Here is a 27,496-nt window from a genome sequence, read left to right on the forward strand (position 1 = left end):
TAGCATTTTTGCATTTGTCTCTATATTCTCTAAGAGCACAAGCTGAATTATTTGACAGGAACATTTGATATGCTTTCTTCTTTTCCTTCACTGCCTCTTTAACTTCCTGTGTCCACCAGGGAGTTCTGATTTTTTTATCCTTGCAGACAACCTCACCACATACCTCTCTGGCAGAATCAATCAATGTTTTCTTCAGAGTTTGCCACTGAATCTCCAAGGTTTGGTTCTTGTTCTTAAACTCTTTAATTTTTTCTTCAATAATCTTTGTGTATTTTAGTGTACAGTGCACATCTGAGAGATGCTCAACTTTTATTTGCTTTAAAACTTTCTTACATGTTATTCTTTTCAATATGAAATTCAATTTTATCCTGCTCAAGACTAAATAGTGATCACTTCCAATTTCAAATCCTCTGTACACTCTGGTGTCCTGCACCAGGGAGAAAACATCACTATCAACAATAACATAGTCAATGAGACTTTTCTTATTCCTTGCCTCTTCTCTCCATATGAATTTGTGCACATTTTTATGTTTGAACATGGTGTTAGTAATAACCAGTCCATGTCCTGAGCAGAATCCAACAGATATATGCCATTATTATTAGCTTTGCTCTTTTCTCCAAATTTTCCTAAAATATTTTTGTATGTCTGACAATCATTTCCTACTCTGCTATTTAAATCCCCAAGAAGGACCAACTTTTTCTTTTTCATTGTGTCAGATGCTTTCTCTAAAGCCTCAAAAAATTCCTCCACTTTTACCTTAGTGGAACCTTCTGTAGGATCATAGGCACAAATAAGTCTCATTGTTCAGTTCCCCATTCTGATATTTGTCCACATCACTCTACTTGAGACTGACTGCCATTCAAGAAGATTAGCCTCATATTTTGTGTTGAATATTATGGCTACTCCTTCTTTTCCTTGATTGTCATTGCCTGAATATAACATTTTGTATTTATTGCTCAGAAAGATCTCACCAGCTTTTGTCTTTTTTGTTTCAGTCACCCCTATTATGTCAATCTGGTACTTATCTAATTCCTCAGCTAGCTCCATTTCTTTGCCATTAAGGCTTCTTATGTTGATAGTACCGATCTTTAACTCTGGTGATGTTGAGTTCGGGTTTGTTTTCAGATTTGTTCCAGTAGCTGACTTTTCGCTGTTCGCCCTGGTTCCCTGGCGAAAACAACGGGGGCCTTGTTTAACCGGGCGACACCCCAGCCGGCATGAAATTTTGTCATGTTGTACCATCATTTTTTATTTTGGTTTAACCAATAAGAATATAATTTTTTCGGCTAAATCCCAAATTGCCAGCCCATCCTCGTCCGTTCAGTATCCAAGTAGATACCCAACAGGGTGCACCACGAGAAGGTGAGGATTGGACATTAGGTCAGAATCCCTGGTCGGTTCTCCGCATTCCTTTAAAGGCTATGTGGAGGTCTCCTCTCAGTTATGCAGCTTTGAATCTTAAGCACCCCCCCCATGAAACATTGATTACCCTATTATCACAATGGATTTGCCTTCTTTTGCCATGTGCAGTAATGTTGAGGGGTCTCGCATCTGTAGTCTCACAGTAGTTACCTTGACAAGTCAAAGCAGGTTGCCATGAAGGTAAAAAGAGTGATGCTTCCTATTTTTACTCACTGCATTATTTTGCCTACATTGACAAAACAGTAGAGAATGTAAAATTAACAGAAAAGTCAAGAAAATGAAAGTGCAGTATATAGCACTTTTTGTGTGTGACTTTCATCCATATAAAGTTGTAAACCTACAGCACATTAGTACCATGGGTGAGTTAAGGATTTTTCTTTCTTTTATTAATTTTATATATTTCTGTACTTTCCTTTATTTTTAGAGATAATCTAGAAACCCTTCTCTAAAGCCCAAACATGGAATTTTTCAAGCAACTTGTTTTCCTGTTTTCTTTCATAATAAAAAAACTGACAGTTTTTCAATTTTTTCCACTCATGACTGGAAACTATCATTTAGTCATAAAAATAAATAACTCTAACAGCAGTATTCTTCTAGACTACTAGTTTAATCTGTTATTTACTGCTGGCTCAGGAGGAGATTAAGTTAAGATAACCATATTACTGGATAGCAGTATGGACCAATATTTTCCTTATCTCTAAAGCTTGATTTTCTGTGGTCTGAATATCCAAAGTTTAAAGTTATCTTCCTTAAAGATTTCAGTGTCTATATCTGAAACTGGTTCCTCTCTCTTTAATTCTACCATTCAAGATGGTTGGAAGAAATGCTTTTTTTTTATTGCATGTGGCCTCTATTGTCTTACAATCCTATATCACCTAGGATAATTAAAGCAAGATTGAAAACATCAATTGGATCACTGACTATTATTCACATACATTCACCATCTTCAACATCATCAGAAGAAGACATTGAGGAGTTCTACACAGATTTGCAAAAAGCAGTACATCAAGTCAAGATCTACTAATTGTAATGGGGGACTTTAAAAAGACTAGGATACCTAGCCAAGAATAATCAGACAGTTTGAGTATGGAGAATGCAATGAATGTAGCAAAAGACTGCTAAACTTCTGCTCAAACAATAGACTAACAATAACCAACATGCTTTTTAAACAACCAAAACCCCAAAGAAATTGGACATAGATATGACCATACAGACAAACCAAGAATATGATAGACTATATCATTGTAAACCAAAGATGGAAATCAAGTGTCCTAAATTGCAGATCCTTTGCTGCAGACTGGGAATCAGACCATAAGTTAGTATTATCAAACCTATAAAGTTAAAATCTGAAAGCACTTCTAGAGTCAAAAGGAGACCGAATGTAAAAAAACTAAAAGACAACAATATTCTAAGAAAATATCAACTACAACTCGATAAAAACCTAAAGGAACTACCAAAACAGAATATAAACATCGAAGAACATTGATGAAAATTAAAGGAAATAATATTAAAATTGGCAAAAAATACAATAGGTTACACAGAAAGAGAAAGTAAAAAGGATTGGATCTCGAATGAAGTAAAAAAGGTTAAGCGATCAAAGGAAAAGCATGAAATTAAAACAGAACTACAACAGAAATGAATATAATAGATTAACCAGAGAAATTTTATCTTCTCTTTTTAACTAGTTAAAAGAGACAAGAATAACTGGTTAAGCCCCCTTAACACACCAATTATTATTATTATTATTATTATTATTATTATTTGACACCTCCAGGGAGTTCAAAGACTCATCGAGGGAGAGTGTGCCAACAGCATCGAACGACTGGTCCCCTTCCAACTACTAACCACACCCAAACTTACTTAACTGAGCCATTAGTAGCAGAAGCTCTACCAAGCAGTCATTTTTCCACCAATTTCCTTTGGGCGAGGGTGATTTGCCGGATCAAATTCATCATTATTTGAAAAATGTAGAAATTGTTTTATGGCATCAAAGTGTTTCCCGCTTTCATCTTCTGAACTAAATAACCAGTCTCGATCACTATCCATGATAGGGTAATAAATATAACGTAAAAATTGTCTAGCGTGTATATTCGGTTGTATTTATATGTGAAACTAAAATTCACGATCACATGTATTGACCCGGGTGTGCGGAAAAAATTCAGTTTCTTGGACTCGAGTTAACTCGGTTGAGTGCGTTAAGGGGTTAAAAGAAAAATGCAAAATGGCAGAGAAGCTATCAAAAGAAAATAACCTCCATGGATTATATAAACAAATATACCAAATTACTAAGACACGGCCAACAAAAATGATAATGATCAAAAACAAAGAGGGACAACTAACTGAAAATAAAACAAAAAGAATAGCCAGATGGGAAGAATATTTTAGAGATTTATATAATAAAAACAGTTCTGAGGACATTACTATTCCAACCATTGAAATGGAAGAGGAAACAAATATCTTTATCAAAGAATAGATGAACTTAGATAAACATAGCATAGATAAACTTAAAACTACGAAAGACACCTGGTATTGATCAAATACATGCAGAATTCGTAAAAGCAGGAAAGGAACAACTTTTGGAAACATTAAAAACATTATTTGAAAGGATCTACAAAAATGAAGCAATACTTACTGATTGGATCAAATCAGTTATAACTCCTATATACAAAAAAGGAGATAAAACAGGATGCAATAATTACAGAAGCATTAGCCTCCTCAGTATTCCAAGTAAGGTTTTTATGAAAGTATTCCAAAAACAAATTAAGCCATATATTATTATTATTATGGCATTATCCTTATCCACTCTGGTGATGATGATACTTTTATCTTTCCATAATTTTCTGAGAGCAATGCATTGGCTGAACGATAAATTACTTTTTGGAGGCAACGACTAGGAGAGGATGTTGGAGACGCCTGATGTTACTGGCTATCTCTGGCGCTAAGTGAAAGTTTTTGAAACATTATATTTATTATTACATATTTTTTTTACATGTATTTACATTTTTTTATTTACTCTTTACTAGGAAGGTTTATGGATTTCTAAGTTAGCAACTAATTTTTGATAATTTGGTTTGTAATTAGTAACTGAACTTATTAATAATTGTTTCAAATGTTAGTTTGTTAATTGAGAATGATACTTGGATTTTTCAAATTTCATTGTTGAATACAGTGATTCTGTGATGAACTGTGATGAACCTGCTGATTCTTTTAAACAGAATACTTATCGCACTTGTCACCCAGAAATATTTAAACCTTCACTAGCTGACACAGAAGAAAATATAAGGCAGCTCAAAGACAACAAAGCACCAGGTACTGCTGAAATAGTAGCTGAACTTATTAAATACTGGGGAAGTGAATTAATTACATAAGCTGGTAAATTTAACATGGAAAAAATGAGAGATATTAGCAGAATGGAAAGAATTACTAATCATTCCAAAGTATATATAAAAAAGTAAACAAAAATGAATGTGAAAATTACAGGGGATATTGCTACTGTCAGCAGGCTACAAAATTTTATCTTTTATGAACAACTTATTATGCCATGTAAAATAGCCTGTACTGATATATAGTTACATTTTATTGATATATTTGCAGTCTGGTCTCACACCGAGTTAGAATTACTTCATTTCCTACAAAAAATAAACTCTTTGTACTCTTGTATCAAGTTCACTATTGAACATGAATCCAATAATCAACTACACTTTTTGGATATCTTAATAATTCATAATCCCATAGGTCAAGCTGAATTTTCAGTTTATCAGAAGCCAACCTTTACTGGCAGATAGATTCATTCATTCATCGCAGAAAATGGGTATTATCAAAAATCCTGTACACAGAGCTCATGCAGTCTGCTCTTCTGATCCCCTTGTGTTAGATAAACTGAATAAAATTAAAAGTAATCTGATAGTAATGGATAAGTAAAAGAAATTCTTCCCATTCAAAAAATTATTGATAATTATCATTCTACCAGACTACAATCCAATGTGAAAATAATTTCAATACCTTACCTTAAAGGAACCTTTGAACAAATAGCAAGGATTCTTGATAAATTCAATCTATATGCCTCCTTCAAACCAGCTCAGAAATTATCTTCCTTCCTACCATCTACAAAGGATACATTACCACCTCTTTCCTCACCAGGTATTTATCAAGAACCCTACTTATGCCAACTTTGCTCTTTTGGATACCTTGATTAGAATTGAAGAACGTCAAGATTATCTTACATTTTTGGAATCCAATAAGTCTGGCCTTGCTTCTCACACTATTGACACTGGGCAAAGAATTCTTTGGAATCTAGACAGAACTTCATTCCAGCAAGTTCCAATTTGACCATCTTTTCCTTAAAACATGTGAAATGCTATGAAATCATCCAAACCTGAACCAATCAAACTGCATGTCCAATATCTGAGTTTTGGGAAGTTATCACTATTAATAGTTCATAAGTTTTTTGTTGTTGTTCTTTTTAAATTAATAATTATTTAAAATAATTTTTATCTACACAATTTTCAATAATTGTTCCTTTGAACTCTAACAGTGTTACAGAGACTATACTTCAGCAGCACGACCAAGACATAATCTTATATGCATGATTTAATACTCATTATTGTGATTCATGTTATGAATGTAGTTAACAGTCTGTTTCTCCTAATGATGTCTATATAAACATTGGAATGAAATATACTGGAGTTTTTGAATAAAATTATATTAATGTTGGTTACATGTGCAAGCCATGAAAGTTATTTTAAAAGATAATACATTTAATCAAAATTTGCACCACTGACAACCAAAGCATGTATTGGCTATTGGAATTAGATCAGAACCTTTTGATAATAAACCAGAATTGAAGCAAGGAAATGCCCTTTTTGCATTTTACTATCTCAAGTAATCAATGTTCCAAGATATTTGAAGAACATGCCACTCTAAAATTTCAGGTTGTCATTTTATCATTCATATAAAATTAGTACAGAAATAAAAGCTAGATGCATACCTCCAATAGATATTATCATTCACTACATCATTTGCTATATTCCAAAATTCCATCTGGAACATAACAGACCAAGATGCAAAAGCTTTACAAATCTTTGAAATAAAATCCTTAGAAAAGTCCATGAACCTGTAAGAGATAACACAACAAGTGAATTGAGAAGAAGACATAATCAACAATTATGTTAACTCTATAGATCCCCACTTCTAGTTGATAAAATCATAGCTGACAGATTGAGATGGCTTGGACATGTGGAAAGAATGGCTAAACAAGCATTCAAGATGAATGCTGGATGGAATGCTGGAAGAAATGTGGGCAATTCTTTGCCCAGTGTCAATAGTGTTGGGAGGATAACATCCAACAAGACTTAGCTAAGATGGAAATCAATGACTGGAATGAAAGAGCTCAAAACAGAAAGGTATGGAAGAAACTGATACATGCAGCAAAGAATCTTAGAGGTTAAGCAAAGTAAGGAAGAAGAAGAAATGTTGGCTATTCATTAAACATTACAAATTGTTCAGTAGAGAAGAAATTTTCAAATGTGTTATACTAATTTAAATATTTAATGAAATATGCCAAAGGTATGCAGAATTTTTAGAATCATATTAATACCATTCAGTGGCATAGCTAGGGTTGTGCTGAGGGGGGCAGTCCACCCCGGGCAGCACTTTGCACCTTTTTGAACATTTGCAGTTAATTCTAAAATACAGTCTCGAGAACTCAGTTCCAAATATTATAATACTGCTGAGAATTTTTCCTCACAATTGCTGTAAGTGTTGCTAGTTGTTAGAGGAGTGTTTCTAAATAAATTTGATTAAGAATTATCTACATTACTATGAAATAGACTTCGCCAATGTCATTGATGATTTTGCTAACAGAAAAGCAAGAAAAATAACAATTTAGAATGTTGAAATTAAAGTTTTACTTCAAAAATAAACATAGTGTTTTAATTTATTTCCCTATACAGTGTTTTGACTTTTTGTAGTATTTTTGGTGCGTATGAGAGGAGCAGCAAACTCAGGGACTGCCGCAGGTGGCAACAGCTCTAGCTACGCCACTGATACCATTACGATTCTCTTACTATAACAGACTTACCTGCATCATATACATTATGACGTTCATAAATTTTTTCATTTTAGATCTCTTATAAACACAATAATTTGTTTCACGTAAATTATACCATCCTTTTCCAATTCCAATAAGTTTTGACTGAACAGCATTTCTGAGTTTCTTGAGCCATGAATCATGTATATATACATTAACCTATCAAAGAAAATAAAATAATACCACAATTAAATTGTACACTTCATTATGATGAAGCTGGATAGGAGGAGATTATAAATCATGAAAAAATATATAAATGAAATGTAATATATAAATATTAATATACTATGCCCACGGTGGCCAAACTGCAGCTCGCGAGCCACATGTGGCTCAACTAACAAATAAAAAATATTTATAATTTTTCTTAATTTGTTAGCAGACATGGACAATCACTTAATAAGTTTTGAATGATGATAATAATTTAAAAAAACTCAAGGCAAAGTCAAAAAAAAAAGGAAAAAAAAGCGATGTTTTTCTCTAAAAATCATCAATGTTGATTGCCATTCCTAATAAGCTGTATTTTGCAGCTCATTGGTCAATGTTTATAAGTGGCTTGATGAAATTTGCTGTTCATGTAACTTGACTATTATTTATAAGACTATTACACTTTTTTTATATAATGTTCGTCAAGTAGCTTTATTTTATTATCCTACATGTTTCGCCAATTTTTTTTCTATCGGCATCTTCAGGGAATACAAACTAGTAAGCTATATGAAGGTAACAGACTAGGTTTTAACTGATCGTTCGAATTCATAGAAAAAATTAGTACTGAACAACGCAATGCGCGTGTCTTGGGAACGTGATTTATTCGTTATGGCTCATGATATAATTGTCATGAAAGTTCATTTCTTTGATGTTTAATGATCTGATAAAAGCTTTCCAAATTTCTGGTAAGGTTAGACCTTGATTCTTGTTAGGTTTTCAGTTTTTCGAGCGACTGTAGCTGCTTTCTTGAAGGTTCTTGAATGGTAGTTATCTTCTATATAGGGCATAAGGCTCTTAGGCTCTTATCCCACTCAATGTGATGGTTAGTAGAGGCAAAGTGGCAAGAAAGGCTTGAAATGTCTTGTCTGTTGTTTCTGACATATCCTATGTGTTCTTTCTTTCTCGTTTCAAAGCGTCTAGAGGTCTGACCTACATAACTAATACCACATGAGCAAGGTATATTTATATACTCCAGAGTACATGTAGAATGGATGAGGATCTTTCGGTGATCTTAAAAATTTCCGAATAGTGTTGATTGGCTTGAATACTACTCTGATATTATGTGGTTTTTAGAAGGTTAGCTAATTTTTTGGAAATGCTGCTGACAAATGGAATAGTAATAGTACTGATGTATTGGACGTCATCACGTTGTCAATGTGGTATATCAGTCAAGAGAATCTTGTTGTAGAGTCTTTTTGGGATAACCATTTAAAGATAGTTCTCTGGATATTGTAGTTAATTCCATTTGTAGGTCATTCTTATCTGTTGTGTACTGTATGGCTCTTTTCTTGAGCATATGGATAATGCTAAGTTTCTGAGCTATATGATGAGACGAGTTGAAATGAAGGTAACGTCCAGTATTTGTAAGTTTTCTATAAACAGATAGGTTGATACTATTATTAGGTTGTTTCTTTATTAGGATGTCAAGGAATGGAAGTTTTCCATCTTTTTCAATTTCTAATGTGAATTTAATGGTATGGTGGAAACTATTGATTTGGGTAAGGTAATCCATTAGTTCCTCTTTCGTATGATCCCAAATGAGAAAGATATCATCCACATATCTGTACCAAATTTTCGGTTTTGGAATTCAGCATAACGAGGGGAGAGGGGGCTACCCATGGCTAATCCGGTGATTTGTTTGTAGACAGTTTTTTGCCAAATAAAATAGTTAAAAGTTAAACAGTGATTGAACAAAGTAGTGATGTTTCTTAGGAACAAGTTGTCTAAGATGTTGACGACTTCAACCACTGAATGTTTGTAAACAAAATTGGTGAAACATGTAGGATAATAAAATAAAGCTACTTGACGAACATTATATAAAAAACAAATATGACAACATTGCCACCAATTGGTGAGAGTGATAATAGGGTCTTGACTTGGGAGGTGGCTAAAGGTGTGGAATTTACAATTAAGACAGGGTACATGTGGAATTATCGGGCTGGATACTGAACCAATCAAACTTAGGAGTTTGATTGGTTCAGTACCATGGCATGTACAACTGCAAGGACTAGAAGTTGATAGTGCATGGGAGGCAGTTAAGAAGTGTTTGCATGAAGCAATGGCTGACTGTATACCTAGAGTCTGAATAATAAATCAAGTAGGGGTTAAATGGATGAATAACACTATTAAGCTTGAGCTGCAAAAAAAGAAACAACTATGGAGGGAATTTAAGGAGAAAGGTGACCGGCAGGCACATGAATGGTATAAAGCGCAGGCCAGAAGAATAATGAGTGTGGTAAGAAAAGCAAAAAAGCATTACGAAAGAACAATGGCCATGCAGGCTAAAGAGAATCCTAAACAGTTTTTTCAATATGTTGCAAGTAAAAGGAAAAATGTATATGGCAGAATAATTTTAAAGAATGCAGATGGTAGGGAGGTAACTGAATCAGTTGATATAGTTGAGTTACTGAGTGAGCACTTTGCAAGAGTATATCATCCAGGTAGTGACATTGCAGGAATGAATGACCAGTAGATTATACGGGAATTGTGGTGAATGAAGTGGAGGTGAGTAGTCTACTGCATAACCTCAATGTCAATATATCTGTAGGATTGGATGGTATACCAGCTCATGTCATACGAGAAGCAGCTAAAGAACTGTCAGTATCCTTGACCATTTTGTTTAATTTGAGTCTCGGGTCTGGGTTAGTCCCGAGGGGGTGGAAAGAGGGGAAAATGGTTCCACTGCATAAAGGTGGTTCCAGGACTGCTGTTGTAAATTACCGACCAATTAGCATTTCAGGGATCGTTGTCAAGGTCTTAGGGAAATTAGTCAAGAAAAGAATACAGGATTGGATAGATGAAAATGGGATATTGTATAGGGGACAACATGGTTTTGTGAAGGGTAGATCATGCCTCAGTAACTTGCTCACGTTTTATAACACAGTGACGGCTGAACTGGATAATGGGTTTATTTACAGTAATTCTACTGGACTTTGCCAAGGCCTTTGACAGGATACACAGGATACCACATGGAACCCTAATCAGTAAACTGGAGCAGATGGGGATGAATATAGGGTTGGTGAGATGGATAGGATGGTGGTTGATGGAGAGATATCAGAGAGTAGTTTATTCAGGAGTAGAGTCCAAAAGATGGCCTGTGACTAGTGGTGTGCCGCAGGGCTCTGTTCTTGGACCACTACTTTTCAATTTGTTCATCAATGATATAGGAAAGGATCTGAGAGGAAGTGTTCACTTGTTTGCTGATGATGCAAAGTTGGGTAGAGCAATTGTGAGTGCACAGGATGTCAAAATTTTACAGGATGATTTGGATAGTTTGGAGGACTGGGCTAGGAAAAATGGATGTCAATTTAATGTGGCAAAGTGTAAGGTTATGCATTTTGGGGTGAAAAGAATAGCAGCAGTATATCACATTGGTGGAACCATACTCCAGGAGATTGATGAGGCCAGGGATTTGGGAGTGTTGGTGGATAGGGAATTGAAGTTTAGGGGCACATTGCAAAAGTGGCTAAATCAGCTCATCAAATCACTTGGCTTCTGAAAAATACTTTAACATGCAGAGACAAACAAGTTATTGTTCCTCTGTATCGAGCCTTCATAAGACCCCATCTGGACTACTGTGCCCAGTTATGGGCGGTAGGGTTTCTTCCTGATGGGGAGGAAGTGGAGAGGATCCAGAGACGAGTGATGAAGATGATAGCAGGTCTGTGGAATGAACCTTATGAGAATAGGTTGAAGATTTGTGGGTTGCAAAAATTGGTCGATAGACAGAAAAGGGGTGATAAGATTGAGACATTCAAATTACTGAAGGGTTACTATAAGATTAATCCAGAAGATATTTTTGAAAATAGGACTGGTGGTGGGAGGACTAGGGGCCATGCATGGAAGCTGGGCAAGAACGTGGTTAACAAGGGTGTTAGAGCTAGGTTTTTTACTTGGAGAGTGGTTAATGAGTGGAATAAGCTGCCAGAGTCTGTGGTGGGTGCTACGACCGTGAATGAGTTCAAGGCAGGAAGGTATGATAGATACTGTATGAATGTCGAATAGTTGTTCTTGACGTGATGTTAGGGCCTCCCTCGATGAGTCTGTCGACTCCTTGGAGTTGTCTAGAATAATAATAATAATAACTGCACTGTTATATAACACCTTCAAGGGTAGCCCCCTTCTTCTCTTCCCCTCTTGTCATGTATGTCGAACAATTTCCCCTGCATCAATCATATAAAGCTCCTTTAGTCAGTTATATGTTTCTATCATATCCTTGCTTTTCCATCTATGAAGCAAATTTGTAACCTGGGGATCTTCATTTATCCTCAAAGGGAAAATTCCAAAGATCTGTTACCATCTTAGTTGCTAGTTTCTGGGTCTTCTCTCCAACTTCCTCATCCCATGTGAATATCTATTCACAGTACCCCAGATGTCATCATATCAGAGCCTTAGAGAGAAGTGTAATAACTTCCTTATCTCTACTTGGTGTGTTTCTTAATATCCAAAGTGAATTTTTTCAACACTTTTGGCTACTATTAAAATATGTCTCCTCTTTTGCCAAGCATCACCCCAAGATAATCTTCTCAGTGTTAATCTGATAATAACTCTAGAAAAGTTTAAATTTCTCATCCCTTCCTCTGTGTTTTCTATCCACCAAACCGTAGTCTGCAAACATCAACCTGCTTCAAGGCTACTTCATCCCCCCTTCAAATCCTAGTGGCCAGATCTCAACACAGCAATTGAGATGTGGTCTGATCAAAGCTTTATATGGTGAGACCAACCACTACACTTTTATCTCTTGTGGTCAATGTCCTCTTCAATATTGTAGTAATTCTCTGAGATACCATCCCAAACCTTTGCCAATTTTTGCAGACCTTTTGGCAACTTGTATAAGAAAATATAACATCTCCATTGCTTCTGCCTTAGTATCACCACTTCTGGGTCTGCCTCCCACTGACGAGACCTCAATAAAGGTCGAAACCAGTCTGGGTAATTGCCCTTCCCATAATGCATCGCTTTATATATGTCTGCAAGGAGATGTGCTTTGCATTATGGGAGATACCGATACAAAGAGTGATGAGAGCTTGGTCTACCTTTATGACGAGTTACCTCAGTCCTGAACTACTTCAGGCACAAACTTTGTTTGCCTACAATTGGGTAAAGGATTAAACAAAATTTAATATAGTCTAACCAAGTGGAAAATAAATTTCCAACATCTTTCTCTAAATCCAGAGAAAATTAATAATAAGGTGGTGCACTTTTGACAACTCGTATAAGTAAATATGACCTCTCCATTGCTTCTGTCTTAGTATCACCACTTCTGGGTCTGCCTCCCACTGACAAGAACTCAATAAAGGTCGAAACCGGTCTGGGTAGTGGCCCTTCCCTTAATGCTTAATACATGTCTGCAAGATATGCTTTGCATTATGGGAGATACTGAGACAAGGCATGAGGAGAGTTTGGTCCACCTTTACTACGAGTTGCCTCAGTCCTGAACTACTTCAGGCGCAAACTTTGTTTGCCTACACTTGGGTAAAGGATTAAACTAAATTTATTATAGTCTAACCAAGTGGAAAATAAACTTCCAATATTATTATTATTATTACGTGGCACTTCCAGGGAATCCAAAGACTCATCGAGGGAGGGCATCTGCTCTACAACTCTCTGTCTCAACCAACTACAATGAACCACAACTACACCAATGCCATCTATCGAACACCACCACTAGTATTTTCACAGATAATCACAAACATCCATGCCGGCGGTGGGATTCGAACCTGCAGCCTTTTGGCTAGAGTGGTTATGCTAACCACTCAGCCAATCAGGCCAAGTATCTTCCGTAAACTCTTTTTCATCTGAAATTCCTCTTTTATTTCCTTGTCATGCAAGTTCAAATTGCTTTATTTTCTTCACTAAAGGTATACAATCTGCCATTGTCAAAATTTTTTTTTAAGTATCTTTCATGCACTACAGACCTCTTTTCCTTCAAGTTCTTTCATTCATTGTAGTGCTGCAAGCCAGTTTCTAGGTCTGTGATAGTTGTCTGCCTTATATTTCCACATAAATTCCTTCTTGCTTGATACTTCTACATGTCTATTCATTTTCCAAGTCAGAACTTCATGGACACTCTCATGAACTGGAGACAAGTATGGTGTCTCAGTCACAATCAGATTCTTGTATTCAGTTCCTTAGTAGTGTGTGCTGTTTCCTCTGCCTAGTTTATATTGCTATAGCTGAATACCCATTTTTATCACTAGCTCTGCACTTGCTAAACTAATTTGTCTAAACATTTTCTGCACATCACTATATATATATTCCCTAAACTATAGCAACATCTGACTAAATATTATGTCTTATAAATATTCATCTCCTACCATATATTTGCAAAGATGTTTGTGTTATTTCCATGAGTAACACTCAACCACTATGTTTACCTTCACTATCCTGACTTTCAGTTAAATGCACCCTAAGCTATTGTTTATTGGTTAATAATCAATAAACAAGTCAATTTCCAAATATGATCATTTAATAGTCATATTACTGTATATAATGGCCTTTTTATGATTACAAAGATGTCATGATGAAAAAAAAGTCATAGAACCTTAATTAAATGATGAAATGTCCTAAAGCAGTATTTGGAGCTAATTAAAAACAATGAATTTGGCAAATGATATGCACGCTGTGAAAGTTCATATACTGTGGTATCAAACACGACACATCCCACCACACTTAACAATCAACAGCAAATAGCTGCTATAGTTTAAACTATTGCAGTTGCTTTTCTTGTATACAGTCTTTATTTCCCAAACTCATTGAAGAATGGTAACAGGATACATCAGGTAGCTCTATGCCCTAGCCCTTGTATCACTTTCTTTTCAACTCATTTGATCATAGCTTGAGCTGGCAGTGAAGTTTTATGACCGGATGCCTTTCCTGACGTCAACCCTCACCATTTATCTGGGCTTGGAACTGGCACCTATTGGGCTAGTTTGCCCCCCTTCGGTGGCTGCAATAGGCGAAATGACATAGCAAGATAGGAAAGATTCACCCCTAGCCCATGAATACTCTAATAGCATTGAGGATAAGGAGCAAGAAGAGAAGAAAGAAGCAAAGAAAGAAGGGGAGAGGACCAGTCTACAGATAATATAACAGATGTATATTACATGAAGTAAGGCATGGTCCAGCATCAGGTACCTCGGGTTTTCCATGCCCGTACTCACTAAAGTGAACCCATGAGGAAGCAAATTGTCTGTCTAAATATTATTATTATTATGTGACACCTCCAAGGAGTCCAAAGACTCATCGATGTGCCAACATCATCGAATGATTGTTCCCTTCCAATTACTAACCGCACTCAATCAACATGCTTAACTTTTTTTCATGAGTCATTAGTAGCAGAGGCTCTACCAATCCACCAACCTTTGCTGGTAATCAATGTTAGCAATTATTAAATATTTTTTAATATTTAATTTTATATATATATATATATATATATATATATAATATTTAATTCTAATTATAATATTTAATAATTTATTAAAAATAAACTATCAGCAATCCATATGAGCATTCTTCTCTTATTTAAAAAATAAACTAACACTTTTATCAGAGTATTTTTAAGAAGACATAATAACATACTTGTTGTAAGACATCACTCTGTATTTTTTTAAAATCATCTAATCTCATGGCACTAGGCAATGAAACCTGAAATAGTTTCATTTCTGTCACTAACATAACTTCTGAACGCACAGCATGATAAGCATTTAATATTTCCTCCTTTGTTAAGAAAGTAGCAAAAATGAAGCTTGCACGATTCTCTTTAAAAGGATATTCAGCACCCTCTTTTAAGCCTATTTAAGTGGTGGAATATGCATATTCAGGATATGTAGTAAAATTATTCATAAGCATATGAAAGACAAAATTATTTTTAGCTAAGTATACTAAAATTTCATTTATGTGTTATACACTATACTGTACTGTAGACAATCATGAGCTTCAGAACAGCTTCAGTGTACTGAAATATTGACTTTCCACAAAATTACAACCATGCTTAACAGATATCTTATAAGAGGGGAACATAATGGGTTTTTTGTTTGTTTGGTTTTTAAATTAAAGGTGAATTAGCCAGTTTCATACAGAGGTAGCAGGATTTTGTCTACCCTGAAACTGTTATTTTTTTCCAAGGAAAAACTAATAAACCAGCCAGAGAACATGTAATTAAAATTAAAAGAAACACACGTATTAACCACAGTGAAAATTATTTAATTGTAAATATTTCATCCTAAGTATCTTAGAACATCATCAGTACAGTAATATTAACCACAGTGAAAATTATTTAATTGTAAATATTTCATCCTAAGTATCTTAGGACATCATCAGCACAGAAATATTTTAAATTTAAATAATTTAAAATTATTTAAAATTTTTAAATAATTTTAAATTAATATTTAAAATAATATTTATATTATTTAAAATAATAATATAAATTAATATTTAAAATAATATTTTTAAAATAATATTTCTGTGCTGACATCATCAGCACAGAAATATTTTAAATTTAAATAATTTAAAATTATTTAAAATTTTTAAATAATTTTTCTGTACTGATGATGTCCTAAGATACTTAGGATGAAATATTTACAATTAAATAATTTTCACTGTGGTTAATACGTGTGTTTCTTTTAATTATGATTGCACCACAGGTTTCGTTATTTAAAAAAGAGAACATGTGTAGTGTAGACAGTGGATCATGAGTGATGTACAGTGTAAACAGCAGGCAGTGATTGGTATGTAATGTAGAGTGGCCTCTTGTAATGAATTCTGAGGGTATCATGCAATAATAATAATAAATTCCTTCAGTTCCATCATATTTTTTTGCTATCAGGTTTTCTGTCATGATTTTTCTTGTTCAGAATATACTATTATTATTAGTGTATTATGTACAGGTCTCAGAATATTACATACATATTCTGAGACCTGTACATAATACACTAATGTACAGGTCTCAGAATATTACATACATTTATTATTAGTGTATTATGTACAGGTCTCAGAATATTACATACATATTAGATAAAACAACATAAAAACAATTTTAAAAACCATATTAAAAGGGATACAATGATTAAACATTAAAAATTAAGAATCAGAGCTTAATCCTTAAATCTTGGATCCACTCCAGGGATTCTGGGGTCAGTTTAAAAAAGTCCTCTTTAGTGTCTGCGAATGAGTAGATAGGGCACTCAAGTACAATGTGATTGATAGTCTGGATCCCACTTCCACATTCACAGTTTGGAGTATCGGACCAGTTCCATTTATGCAAGAGATGCTTACATCTCCCATGTCCAGTTCTGATCCAATTTAAAGTGGTCCATACATGTCTAGGGAGATCAAAGCCTCCAAACGAAATGTTGGATTTGAAATGGGAATTTGAAGATTGGAGGTATGTTGAAGCCAATACTCTCCCCATGATGCACAAGGTCGATGTTCGTCATGGGAAGAGTATTGGCTTCAACATACCTCCATGGTTGTTCATTTGTATTGCATTCCTCCAGTGTGGAAGGAAATGTCTTGGTGGATAGGTAAGGAACTGTTTTCAATTATTTTTGTCCATAATTTGCTTAAGGCTTGGGTCCTGCAAAGTGAGGGAGGGTCTATATTACTGAGAGTTGGGAGCCAGTAGCCAGGAGTAGATCTTAGAGCACCAGAGATTATCCTCAAGAAGTACCAGCAAGTTTATATGCATAAACTTGCTGGTACTTCTTGGGGTGCTGTTCAGCCATGCAGGAGCACAGTACTCTGCTGTAGAATAGACAAAAGACATTGCAGTAGTATGCAGTGTGTTGGCATCAGCACCCCAAGAAGTGCCAGCAAGTTTATGCATGATATTATTACGAGTTTTTAATTTTCCAGCGATATTTTCTAGATGATATTTAAATGTCAAACTTCTGTCTAGGGTAACTCCTAAGTATATTGGATGATCATTATATTTCACCAGGTTATTTCTGAAGTAAACTTTTGGGATATAGTTGGCTTGGATATTACTTAAATATGAAAGGATGCAACTTCAGTTTTGTTCAGGTTAGGTTGTAATTGCTATCATCTAAAGTATTTATCAAGTACAGCCAGATCTTCAGTTATGATGTTCTCAGCTTTTCGGAATGTAGAATGTTGTGTTGCAATGGCAATATCATTAACATACATGAATCTCCGTGATGTTGTCACTGGCATATATCACTAATATATAAGTTGGAATGGAGGGAAGCCATTCAAGTAATCACTATCCTTGATAACAAATTTCAGGATATAACATGTTAGAGGGTGCATTATTCTGTTAGAGTGCCTATCGCATGTAGAATAAATAGAAGAATATGTATAATGGCTAAATGATATGCTACATCATTTAGCCTCCACATAATAACATTACATAATTAATATCAAGGGCCTAAGAAGGAGACTGATCACCATCATCTTGCAGTACTGTGAGCAAGTATGATGAATTTATGAGTCCAAACTGTTGTCAATGCAATATTTCTGTCCACATGAATGAAATCTTTTGTGGTCCTCTATCTCTGCAAGGAGACAGCAGGATGTCTCTGAGACTTCACAATCTTGTCAATCCTTTGTCAATTCAGACTAAGGATTGACAAGATAGCAAAATCTAAGATAGTCTTTGTCTGTTTTCACTCACATGTCCAACATTGATTTAATGTTCTTTATTTAATCACACTTTTCTTGGAATGTTCCAGACAATATTGCACACAGTTCTAATGATACACTTTAATGGACTTCTGCTCATTACTGAAATACCATCAGTTCAGAATGCCTAACCTTACATTGAATTCAATTCAGCAATATTGAATTAATACATATCATTTACCTAACAGACCCAGTTTATTTATACCAACCTGCAAGAATTCAGAATCAGTTGCACAATTTATAGCTTTTCCCAACTTTGCATCATCATCATCAGCAGCAGCAGCAGCAGCAGCAGCAAAATAACTGGATATTACCCTTAAACTGGAGCCTCCGTAGCTCAGTTGGCACAGACAAGCCCTTTGGTTGGAAAGACCTAGGCTCAAATCTTGTATATGATGAGAGGAACCTTTTGGTCTCATATAGAGATGGAGTATTTTTGTTCTGGAAACCCCAGTTTTCTGTTCCTCAAAATAAGCAAACTATCCCCTTGGACACACACATAGGCATAGGATACTAACTGTGAAATAGAAGAGGTTAGAGTCTCATCATCTTATTTTCTACTGCACATTATGGTTCTCAGGTAGAGGCCCATAACAGTCAATTGCCTGGATGGGGATGACACTTGACAGGCCAAGACTCAGCACCTCCATACACCACTTTCTGATACCACTCTTCCATCCATGTCACAAGTCTTGCATACTTATTCAGCTGGATTGGTATAATGGCTTTCTTCTTATGTGGTAGCCTGCAGTCACCTCTATGCCATTCTTGGGGCTTGATAAGTGCAGAGTACAACCCTTCTTGTGGGGTGGTATATGGCTTCAGCCAACCAATAGTACATGCTCCTCCTATCAGGGTTATCACCCTTGATAGTTTTCTTGCTCACTACAATGGAAACAAGTACTATAAAGGAACTTTCATCTCTTGGGATAGTACCACAAGAAACATTGTCATTAGCCTTATCATCAACTATACCTGCTGTATCTTCTAATTGTGACCAGGATCCATTTCCATATTCCTACTGCCCTTGTTCTTTCTCCTCTGCTCGAGGGCTGGGGTTCAATTTTCATCTAAACATCCTTCCAAGGCTAATATTCTTATTTCTGTAGGATGGGCCATTGCCAATTAGATCCCAGAAGAGTAAATTCTTGTTTCAAGGGAGGTTGACCTACTAATTGCTGGTGAGCAAACCATCAGTACAGCTCTTTCATCTGTTCTACATTATAGATCCATCAATGCAATTTAAATTGCATTATTTAATCACATTTCTTATATGAAGAAAATTGGAAAATCACATTTATTATAGGAAGAAAATTGGAAATTACAGATCATTAGTTAAGACAATGTTAGATAATTTTATTTATCAATTTAGTAATGATCAGGAATTCATAATCTCTATAAATACACAATCTTTTAAATTAATTCTCTTCTTTAGAATTTTATTTGCTTCTGTCTGTACAAGAACCTCCTATCAATGGTGAGAGGAGCCATGGGCTCCTATCACCATTGATCACTTACAGATATTAGTTCTAAAGCTTTGAGGAGCAAAGTCTGACTGTCACCTCCTCTTGGTACCCTCTGGATGATCTAACACCAGCAGCATTTCTTTTTTTCCCTTCATAGAGACAAATTTCAGTGATTATACCTATGCTATCACATACTGGGCAACTGATGCGACTCTTGATTTGGAAATGATGTCAGAGTTGAGAAATGAGCAAATCATCCCACCCATTACAAAAAATATTAATATCATCCAATGTAATTTAAAGGGTATCGTTACTCCAGCAAGCAAAGAAAAACTAAATGAACTATTACTACTAGCTGACAAACATGATGCTGACATTATCTGCATCCAGGAAACTAAACTTCGACAAACCAGCAGACTAAACATTAAAATCTATGATATCATATGACAAGATAGGCCTACTGACCAAAATGGAGGAGGGCTTCTGACACTAATCCAAAACTTGTCATATAAAGTTGTTGAGCTAGACATAGTAGCAGAAGGAACTGAAATGCAAGGAATCCAAATACTGGAACCAAGTAAAAAGCTGTTAAACATATTCAATGTTATCATCCTCCTGACAAACCTGTTCCAAATCTTCCCAGCCTATCCCATCTCATTGAAGAAAACTCCATTATCTTAGGATACATGAATAGCAAACACCTGTTATGGGGTTCTGAGGAAATAAACCCAAGAGGAGAAAACCTGAGTACTTTCTTAGATGAAATAGGACTAATTTTTTTTTTTTTTTTAAATAACGAAACCTGTGGTGCGATCATAATTAAAAGAAACACACATATTAACCACAGTGAAAATTATTTAATTGTAAATATTTCATCCTAAGTATCTTAGGACATCATCAGTACAGTACTTTTAAACAATAATAGGAATAACATACAGTTAGGGCGCATGATTACAATAGAATCTCATTAAACGTGCATAACGTGCTACAGAAGTAAAAATAAATAAATAAATAAAATATTTAACACAATTTTGTATGACAATTTCCCATACTTTAGGAATAGTAAGAACGTCGTTGCAGTTTAAGTTTGGTCTATGTAGTAGGGCTTCAGAACTTTCTTTGTATAAACGTTAATGTTTATATAAAGACCTATGTAAAAGTTTAGACTTTTGCCGATGGAACCTATGGTTTGGATTTTCAATTCCATGTTGAGAGAGGCCAGATTTCTGTGGTTTAAAAATACGAATGTGGTCTTGATGTTCCGAGATGCGTTTCTGAACAGACCTACCTGTCTATCCAAAGTAAGATAATTTGCATGAGCATGGAATCTCATAAATGCCAGACAACATCAAAGGTGAGAATTTGTCCTTAGGAGAAGGTAACAAGTTGTAAATTTGGTTGATAGGTTTATATCTTTTATATAAACGTGAACATTTATACAAAGAAAGTTCTGAAGCCCTACTACACAGACCAAACTTAAACTGCAACGACGTTCTTACTATTCCTAAAGTATGGGAAATTGTCATACAAAATTGTGTTAAATAATTTTTTTTTTCTTCTGTAGCACGTTATGTACGTTTAATGAGATTCTACTGTAATCATGCGCCCTAACTGTATGTTATTCCTATTATTGTTTAAAACTACTGTACTGATGATGTCCTAAGATACTTAGGATGAAATATTTACAATTAAATAATTTTCACTGTGGTTAATATGTGTGTTTCTTTTAATTATAAATGGGACTAATAACTCTCAACAGTGGAGAAGCAACCATACCCTAATATTCATCAATCTGAACCCAAAAATGACTTGACCCACCCAAAAAAGAAAATATCATTGGAACTTCCAGAAGGCAAATTGGAAGAAATACAAGGATGAAGCAAGTAAAATGCTGAAAGATCACACATACCATGATGACTTAGACAAACACTACATAATTTGGAAGAATACTATCCTAAATGCAGCAAAGAAAAGTATCCCAAAGGTCTATAGGAGAAAAGTTATTTCAAACTACACAAAGGTTCACCAGAAACTTGCCAGCAAAATAACTAAACAAAACAAATTATTTAACATTTTAAAAACTGGAAGCTCTCCAGAAAACAGGATCGAGTACAACAAGATAAATGCTGAAATTAAACAAAATTATAATATATTAGAAAGAACTAGGTGGCAAGCGTTTTGCCACAGCTTAAATCCAAACACTTCAGATACCAAACTTTGGAAACTGGCTGCTAATTTACAAAGAAACCTACCAAAGGCAAGTGAGACTAACACACCAAAAGATCCAGATGGAAATTTCAAAATAGGACACAGGGAGATTGCAAATACATTGGCCTTTCATTTTCAAAATACAAGCAAAATAGAGATGAATACTAGGAAAGACCATCAAATATCAAAACAGGCTCGACAGGAGGAAAAATGCTGCAAATACCCCAAAATATAAAAACAAATTATTCTGAGATCCATTTACAATCTCTGAATTGAGAGATGCCTTGGAGAGACTAGATATAAATAAATCATGTGGACCAGATGACATACAAGGAATTATGATCAAACATCTTCCTTTCCCAGCCCTAGACTGGCTACTTTGCCTATACAACAATAGCCTAAAAGCTCCAAAAGACTAGAAGATAGCACAATCATACCAATCTTAAAGCCCAACAAACCTCAAGACCAACCAGGAAGTTACAGACCAATTTCACTGACTTTAATTCCAGGCAAATTGATGGAAAAAATTATACTTCAATGTTTGAACTATCTAAAAGAAACAGTATACTACCACATTTTCAGGCAGCCTTTAGAAGAAATAACTCAACAACTGATCAACTTTTCTACTTAACCCAGACAATTCATGCTAGCTTCCAGACCAAACCTACCAAATCCACCATTGCAGCTTTTATAGATTTTGGCAATGCCTTTGACAAGGTGTGAAGGCAGAAACTCTTTTTTCCAAACTTTGTCATACTGGAATAGAAGAGAAAGTTCTAAACTGGATTTATGACTTTCTAAGAAATAGAATAATTCGAGTTAGAATAAATAATACCTTTTCTGAGAAAGTGAAAATAAGACAGGGACTCCCTCAAGGCAGCATTTTGAGCCAACTCCTTTTTTCCATCTACTTAAACTTAGATAAAAATATAAATAAAGAAACAAAAATAGCTATGTTTGCTGATGATTTGGTCCTATTCTCAGTTCACAAAACCTAGAAACAGCAAACGGTCACTTAAAAAAAGCCATTGAAAGTTTATCTACATACTGTGAAAACCAAAAAATCGAAATTAACCCTACTAAATCAGAAATTTGTGTATTTAACCATTAATAACCACCACAGAAAGTGGAGACCAAAGATTAAGCTAAACAGTCAACTAATTATCTTTAATGAAAACCCCAAATACCTTGGAGTTACTCTGGATCCATCATTAAGTTTCAATAAATCTATCAACAATGTTGCAGTCAGAGCAAAAAGAAGACTAAATATCATGAAAAGTATCTCAGGTAAAGCGTGGGGAGCAATGCTAAAACCTTAAAAGTCATATACACCTTTATTATCCAACCCATAATGGAATATGCTTCGCTTATGTGGATGCAAACATCACAAACCAGTTTAGACAAGCTTATAAAAATTCAGAAATATGCAGCTAGAATCATATGTGGACTAAGGAATACAACTCCTGGAAAAATAGCAGAATTTGAATCCAATCTTGTTCCTTTAAAAATTAGGTGAGAAGAAAATCTTACTAAATTTGTAGAAAAATAGCCAACCTTGCACATCATAGAACAAGTGAACTTTTTAAAAATTGGCAATCAACAAACAGAATAAAGAAAAAAAATCAACAAGGCATGAAATCATTGAAAATAAAATTCCCTTGGATTGTCCAAATAAAATAGCCAACCACCCAGCATTTCTTCCAAATCAAGACAGGTAAAATATAGTTATCAACTTTGAAATAGGGAAATCAGAAAAAAAGCCTAGAAAACCCTGAAATCTTGAGATCATTAGCTCTTTCAAAAATAATGGAATATGGACCTGACTTAAAGATCTACATAGAAGGCTCCAAAAACCCAAATGGCAATTCTGGGAGTGGCATATTCATCCATGGCTCTCAAAATATAGAACTAAAAACAACTAACAGTATTGGATGCAACTGATACCATTAACACAGCACTCTCTCCCAAGCTCTTCAAGGAAGACTATGGGTTTGTCAGATAAGTGTCAATGTGCTGACAGTAAAAAGAAAACACGATTGAAATCTGATGCCAAAGTACAAGAAAAAAGACTCATGCCGGCTCGGATTTTACCTGGTCAAACAAGGTCCAAGTCCCCAATCGAGTAATCAGGGTTGGATTGAAAAATCAGTTACTGAAAACAAAGACAAAAAAATCAAACTCAGGCCTGTAAAGGATGGAATATCAATTGGCACATGGAATGTGTCCGTATACTCTGGGCAACTGGAAAATTGTCCATGAGATGGACATTGTCAGGAGAATCAAATGGTGGAAGAGTTCTAATGGTGGAAATGAAAGTAAGCATGAAGCAGGTGTAGGTTTTCTGCTAAGTAACAAGGCCTCTCAGGCAATGATAGGATACAAACCAGTTAGTGAAAGAATAATGGTTGCATGATTCAGTGCCCAACCATTTAATATCACAACCATTCAAATATGTGCCCACTGCAGGGAGTGCAGATGAAAACATTGAGAGATTTTACAGGTATCTACAACTCGTAATTGATGAGGTGCCGAAGCTGGACATACTCATAATTGGAGGAGACTGGAATGCAAACATTGGCAAAAATAACACAGGATGGAAAAAGTTTCTGGGAAAATTTGAATATGGAGAAAGAAATGAACGTGGAGAGATGCTTCTGGAATTTGCCACGGATAACAACCTGATGATTTGCAATACCAAATTCCAACAAAAAGATTGTCATAAATGGACGTGGTGCTCCTTCAATGGCAAACATAGGAATATGATCAACCTGATATTAATAGACCAGAAATGGAGAACCTCAGTTCAACAGTGCAGATCATTCCAAGGAGCTGTTATTGATTCGGACCACAGCTTAGTGATTGCAAATATAAAACTAAAACTGAAACAGAAGTACAAAGGAAAGTTCCAAAAAGCTAGAGACATCTCAAAACTAAATGAAGACAGGCTAAGAACAGCATATTAGAACATAGTGGAAATTAAGCTTAAGACCCCAAGTGAAAAACAAAATATAAATACAAGAGCAGAACGACTGACTACAGTGCTAAAAAAAAGCAGTAGAGGAAGTAATTCCTGAAAGAGAAAAGATCAACAAGAAACGGATAACTCAGGAAACCCTAAAATTGGTACAAGAGAAAAGAGAACTGAAAATTAAAAGAGAGAATTCAGAGGCAGCAGATAAGTTATAGCATCAAAAATGCAATGAAGCAGAAAGCAGGAAGATCTGATAAAGCCAAATGGTTGGAAGACCAGTGCAAAGACAATGAACAGTGCTATGGAGAACACAAAACTTAGAGAGGTCTACAAACTTATAAGAAATGTCAATAGGAAGTGGCAAACAAGATAAGAAGATAAGTAGCAGTCAAAGATGAAAATGGTAAAGTATTGATGGACAAGACAGAAATCATACACATATGGACAAGATATTGCAGCGAACTATATAAAAATTAACTAAATGATACTGCAACAGAAGTAATCAAAGAACTAAAAGCAATCTCTCCACCAGCAGAGATCTTTTAAAATGACATCTCGGAAGAGGAGGTGAATAAGGCTATAAAACATATCAAGAACAACAAGAGTTCTGGAAATGACAACATAATAGGCGAGATGCTAAAATATGGGGGAGAATCAGTTGTAAAAGAAATACATAAGCTATGTAATGAAATATGGAGATCAGGGTATGCCCTCAAAGAGTCGAAAAAATCGGTCTTGGTTGTTCTTCATAAGAAAGCAGTGCTTTAGAATGCACCAATTACAGAACTATTGCATTAATGAGTCATCTTGGCAAAGTGCTGATGAACATACTAACAGAACGCCTGAAGGGGCATATGGAGGCACATCTTCTGGATGAGCAAGCTGGATTTTGACAAGATCAAAGTACAGTGCAACAAATACTCGCACTAAGACTAATAGCAGAGAAAGCTCGAAGAAAGAATAAAAAGATATACTGCTATTTTGTGGACTTCCAAAAAGCATTTGATGATATTGACCAAAATATAACATGGGCTGTCTTGGAATCCTATGGCGTGGATAATAAATTGATCCGCCTGCTGAAAGATATAAACAGCCAAATACAAGCAAAAATCAGAATAGCAGGTGAGACTGGAGATTGGTTTGAGAACACTAGATAAGAGTAAAGAAGAAGGTGGAGGCATTTCAATAAATGGCATGAGAATAAACTACCTCTGCTTTGCAGATGACGTCGTCCTGATTGAAGAAAATGCAACATGGCTGGAACAGACATTGCAAACACTATACACAAGGAAAAAGATACGGACTAAATGTCAACTTTGAAAAAACTAAAACAATGATATTCGGACAACAGGAATTACTGAACAGAGCAGAGTTACGATAAACAGATTTCAACTGGAAAATCTGGAACACTTCACATATCTTGGATGCCACATGATGCATGACTTGGACCCCAAAAAAGAGATAAAAATTAGAATAGCCAGAGCGACAACTATTTTAAAAGCCATGGACAAAATATGGAAGAGCCGAGCTATAAATATGCAAACTAAACTACACATTGTAGAAACCCGTAATTTCAGCAGCATGCTCTATGGATGTGAGGCCTGGGGTACGCCTGAGAGAATCTGAAAGGAGGATATTGACATTTGAGAAGTGCTATAGAAAGATCTTGAGAATAAGCTGGATACAGAAAGGGAACAATGAGGAAATCTATAGAAAATATACAACCAAAAGAAAACGTGATCTAGAAAATAATCAAAAGGAAACAACGTCTATTTGGCCATATATTATTATCATTATTATTATTATTTCGGGCAACTCCAAGGAGTCGACAGACTCATCGAGGGAGGCCCTAACAACATGTCAAGAACAACTATTCAACATTCACACAGTATCTATCATACCTCGCCTTGAACTCATTCACAGTTATAGCACCCACAACAGACTCTGGCAGCTTATTCCACTCATTCACCACTCACCAAGTAAAAAACCTAGCTTTAACACCCTTGCTAACCACGTTCTTGCCCAGTTTCCATGTATGGCTCCTAGTCCTCCCACCACCAGTCCTATTCTCAAAAATATCTTCTGAATTAATCTTATAGAAACCCTTCAGTAATTTGAATGTCTCAATCATATCACCCCTTTTCTGCCTATCAACCAATTTCTGCAACCCACGAATTTCAACCTGTTCTCATAAGGTTCATTCCATAGACCTGCTATCATCTTGGTCACTTGTCTCTGGATCCTCTCCACCTCCTCCCCATCAAGAAGAAACCCTAGTGCCCATATCTGGGCACAGTAGTCTAGATGGGAGTCTTATCAAGGCTTGATACAGAGGAACAATAATTTGTTTGTCTCTGCTTATTAAAGTATTTTTCAGCAGCCATGTGATTTGATGAGCTGATTTAGCTACTTTTGTGATGTGCCCCCTAAACTTCAACTACCTATCCACCAACACTCCTAAATCCCTGGCCTCATCAATCTCCTGGAGTGCGGTTC

General features: G+C 35.4%; 1 protein-coding gene across 1 annotated transcript in view; it reads right to left on the minus strand.

Annotated features, from left to right (window-relative positions):
- Positions 1 to 27,496, minus strand: part of sac (sterile affecting ciliogenesis) — a 515,109-nt gene that overhangs the window by 283,487 nt on the left and 204,126 nt on the right. Inside the window, exons 7-8 of the mRNA XM_090399395.1 lie at positions 15,296 to 15,507; positions 7,502 to 7,669 (exon numbers count right to left, since the gene is read on the minus strand). Coding sequence (XP_090255521.1) covers positions 7,502 to 7,669; positions 15,296 to 15,507 — 380 coding nt within the window. The remainder of the gene's footprint in view (positions 1 to 7,501; positions 7,670 to 15,295; positions 15,508 to 27,496) is intronic.

The sequence above is a fragment of the Typopeltis vanoorti genome, chromosome 10 (genome assembly GCF_054136105.1).
Source record: "Typopeltis vanoorti isolate ZY-2024b chromosome 10, IOZ_Tvanoo_1.0, whole genome shotgun sequence".
NCBI classification, from domain to species: Eukaryota; Metazoa; Arthropoda; class Arachnida; order Uropygi; family Thelyphonidae; genus Typopeltis; species Typopeltis vanoorti.